The 4,086-nt window shown below is 36.6% G+C and overlaps 1 protein-coding gene across 5 annotated transcripts in view; it reads right to left on the bottom strand.

Moving 5' to 3' along the window:
* Positions 1-1,139: 1,139 nt before the first annotated feature.
* The window catches only part of gria2b (glutamate receptor, ionotropic, AMPA 2b), a 63,318-nt gene continuing 60,371 nt past the window's right edge, over positions 1,140-4,086 (bottom strand). For 2 of the 5 annotated variants that reach the window (XM_086158030.1, XM_086158031.1), the window contains exons 15-16: positions 4,025-4,086; positions 1,140-3,303 (exon numbers count right to left, since the gene is read on the bottom strand). The exon at positions 4,025-4,086 is cut by the window's right edge and continues 73 nt beyond it. In XM_086158030.1, coding sequence (XP_086014156.1) covers positions 3,139-3,303; positions 4,025-4,086 — 227 coding nt within the window. In that variant the 3' untranslated portion in view covers positions 1,140-3,138. Of the gene's footprint in view, positions 3,304-3,767 lie in introns of those variants that run through there. The other 3 variants (XM_086158032.1, XM_086158034.1, XM_086158033.1) reach the window with 3 other exon arrangements.

Here is a 4,086-nt window from a genome sequence, read left to right as displayed (position 1 = left end):
CTCATGTTTATTGTATTGATACATATGTCAGTTAAGTGTTTGGAAAACAGATTAAAAGGAGGAATCTAATGATATGAAGACAAATATCACAGAATTGAGCCTGGTGATTTTTGCATAATGTTGACAGTGAGTCAAAAAATGGTAAACGTAATCACAAGGCACGCACCCTCCGAATGTTCCCAATCTATACTCTGAAAAAGAAAACTTATTAAAAGGAGATTGAGGGGCCGGCCATGGATTTATAATTAACATCAAGGTGTGTTGGAAAAGATGGGCACACTGAACTGTGGAGGAACATGTGCTGCGACTGTTGAAATACTGGCATTATCTTCATTGAGCAGAAGGAAGTCAACCATTTTGTCGGACGTGTGACATTCATTAACACTCGGCAGAAGGGGGCACCTTTCACTGAAAGTGTTAAGCTCTCATTGTGGCGCTTATGAGATTTTTTCACCTTCATGGATGACAAAACTCTACAAAGGATTAGTCTTTAATAACCAGAATGTTATAGGGAAAGAAGAGTCTCTTGATAGTACTGAATTTTGATGTATTTTTCTTAAGTCTGACCGTTGTGGTCAAGTGAGAATAAAACCCAGTGAGAGCAGTTGATAATTCATTGGAGCATTTTTTTTTTCTTTTAACTGATTACTGTTGTAAGATGCTGAAACAAGAGCCGTGTAGTTGCCATTTAGCATCGCCGTCCCATTTGTTTACCATATTGCAAGCTACTATTTTAGGAATTTTAGTCACTACTTTATTGGCTAAAGCGGTTTTGGCCTGTTGTTTTGGTGTGTTAATGGTCACGATCTGAAAGTGTTTAAACTTTTTCAGTTCAAATAACAGTGCTGAAAATGACAATGTAGACAACCCAACCTGAACAAACCGCATAAAGTGTTAAATGGGTTCAAAGGGAATGAGGGAAGGGAAAGAAAAAAAAAAACTACTAATAATAAATAATAAAACATAATAAAAAAACAACAAGTATAAAAAGCGACTACACGTTTTGCCCATTTTAGCTGTGCCTACGAGTTATGATCTGTGACACAAAAAAAGGATCAAGATAAAATGTCTGACATTTTTTAGCTTTTTGATCTTTTCCAAACAAAAAACACTCCTGAATATATGACACTCGCCGGGAGTTAACAAGAGATCAACCACTTTTATTTAGAAAGAGTCCCAAAAAATAAACAAGTTAGCACACATTCCATATACAAAATGTCAGTGAGAATAGCCTGAATACGCAACTGAATTTAGAAGCAACTACAGTATATATTTCTTCTGTTGAATACAAAAACAACAGCGATAGTAATAGTAAGAATGCCCCCAACTGTCTTGTTTTGGTGGAGGTTTTTTTTAATGGTATTTCTCAGAGGAGAAGAGAAACAGAAAATCAAACAAAAGTAAATATGTCCCGGAATTTGAAGTGCTTATATAAATGGTGATAAGGCTTGTTTTCTGAATGTAATAATACTGTTTTTCAGGAATAAGTCATCGAATTCAGTATCTAATGGTGGCAGAGTAGCTTTAACGCCATAGTGAAGGGGCTATAGTTTGTAATTTAAATTTTATATAAAATATATGTGTGTGTATATATATATATATATACATATATATATATACATGTATATATTGTGTATATATGACTAACATTATATTTCCAATTTCAAACAGTTGACCTCACAACTTTAACATTAAAATGAAAACACATGTTTGGCCGTAAAGCCAGAAACCTATGTAGTATTTGCGGCAACAACATGCTACTGGTGCTACTTCATTGTCCGATCAATGCAAAATACATGGAGACTGGAAAACAAAGCAAAAAAATGCTGTTGTATTAACATTGTCATTGCCACCAACTGTACATCTAATTACAAAAGTTACAGAATGTATCATTTACATTCACTGATATGACAGTGACTGATTATAGTAGGACTTTATATTCATATCTACTGGCACTAGAATTTGGCACCCTTTCTTATTTGGCATTTGATACCAGCGGGCAAAACCATCTGACGTGATGATGTCTTGTCATCCAAAAATCCCATACCAGATTTTATTTTCTTTTTCTGTCATTTTTTTTTTGTTGTTTTGTTTTGCATTCATGGTGTGTAAACATAATCGTTTTCTTGACAGCAGTACAACAACCCTGGTTCTTATTGATAAAGAAAATAGAAAATATATATATCAACAGCAGAAGCACTGAAGCAAACAAATAGACATGGTATAAAGCAAAACTCGCTGCACCAACTATAGCAAGGAAACATAGCAGGATTGACTCCAAATGTCAAGCATTGAAATATATTTCATATCAACACCAAGTGTTAAGGAAAAAATATACAAGAAAGTTTAGAATATGAATTAATTACATGGTTTTTGACACCTCACCCCATATGTAATGTATTTGGCTTTAAAAATATGACTAGAAGCTATATTGTATTTTTTTTCTGACTTTGTGATCACACAGTAAGATGTATATCCAACCAGTATGTAAGCAAGTTCATTTAAAAGCTATTTTGTGAAAATACATAAAAATGTTTCCTTATTCTTTTCTTTTTTTCCATAACATTTTTCTTTGCTTTTCTTAGAAAAAAAAGACAAATTCACATCTTAATGCAGATGATATCAAGTGTGCTTAAAAATCCTGTTCGGAGGCGGTGGCTACGGATACAGTGTGTTTAGATAACGTGATAACACACACACACACACACACAACCACGCATACAATCACACACACACACACACATGCTCATTCACACATACTAACACAGTCAAGTTGACTGAAAATGACAAGGTGAAGCAGCCGTTGCCCCCAATTAAGCCCTCGTTTCGATCTCAATCCGGTCCAGACAGATAGATATGAAATCACGGTGTCACCATTTCAGAAAACAAAAAGGAGCTTCCGTTATATTCCAGAATGTAATTCCACCCGGCGAGGGAAGCATTTTACGTGTTGAAAAGTAGAGCACAACGATACAAGTCTTTGCGATTGGCAAAATGAAGCCCCATCTTCTAGCTTTCCATTTTCATAAGACAGACAAAAATTCACTAGATCTGAAGGACGAGAGAAAAACAAAAAAAAAAAAAAAGGGAAAACACTCTTTTGAAACCAGTGTAAGGCACTCAGAAGTTTCTCATGGATCAGGATAGATCTGTCAGGCTGACGTTCAGTCCCATGTCAGGTCTCACGTAAGGTACAGCATGGACAGCTTTAGGAAACTCTGGAGTCATCACCCGACCGTTCTCGCCAGTACTTCCGGTGACGGAAAGTCTTGCTTTATTCCTCATTGCATCCCCAAAGGTCATCTAGGAAAATCACACAGAATCACAAGTACACGCAGGCACAAGCCCACACATGCACACACATACACGCGTGTGGGCGCACACACACACACACACACACAGGTGCGGGAACGCACACACACACACAGACACATTCAACACACACACAAATAATTCATACACAAACAAGGAAGCAACATGTTAGTTTTGAATATTGCCAATTCCGTAAGCTTAAATATTATGTTATATGATCAAAACGTGACAATGTCCATGAGAACTCAATATGATATCCAAGGGTCGCACAATTAAAGATGCAAATGATCATGTTGAGGTTTATGCGTGGTCATTGCAAGCATTAGACTTGAGATGCGTTACAAGGACAGAGGCATTAACAAGCATGGCCACCAACAGTCATACATGAAAATGGTTTTAAATCGTAAGGAAACTTAAATGAACAAACACAATTTTAAGCAGTAAAAAAGGGGGATATCTCTTTCTCTCAGTAAATCATAAGTCAACAGTACATACGATCCTTTGGCCAACCTCTTCATTCACTAACACTGAAGGATGGAACGGATGGAGCCAAAAAAGCGTGCATTTGGGGGGAATTTATTAAAACCTCGTTCCCTACCCCCTAAATTTTTACACTTTCGATCCCATATACGTTGTAACCTTCCTTATAAGTTGCAAAATTCTGTGAATTCTGCGAGGAAGTTGGGTTAATATTCTGTGCATTCTTTGCCACCTTCATTCGTTTCGCCTCAGCTCGGGACTTGTAACAGAACTCAATCAAGGCCACCAGCATGG

This window comes from Fistularia commersonii, chromosome 13 (assembly GCF_037954325.1).
Source record: "Fistularia commersonii isolate RoL2024-O1a breed Wild chromosome 13, RoL_Fcom_v1.0, whole genome shotgun sequence".
NCBI lineage: Eukaryota > Metazoa > Chordata > Actinopteri > Syngnathiformes > Fistulariidae > Fistularia > Fistularia commersonii.
Note: the sequence above shows the minus strand (reverse complement) of the source record. Positions and strands in the feature narration are given on the sequence as shown.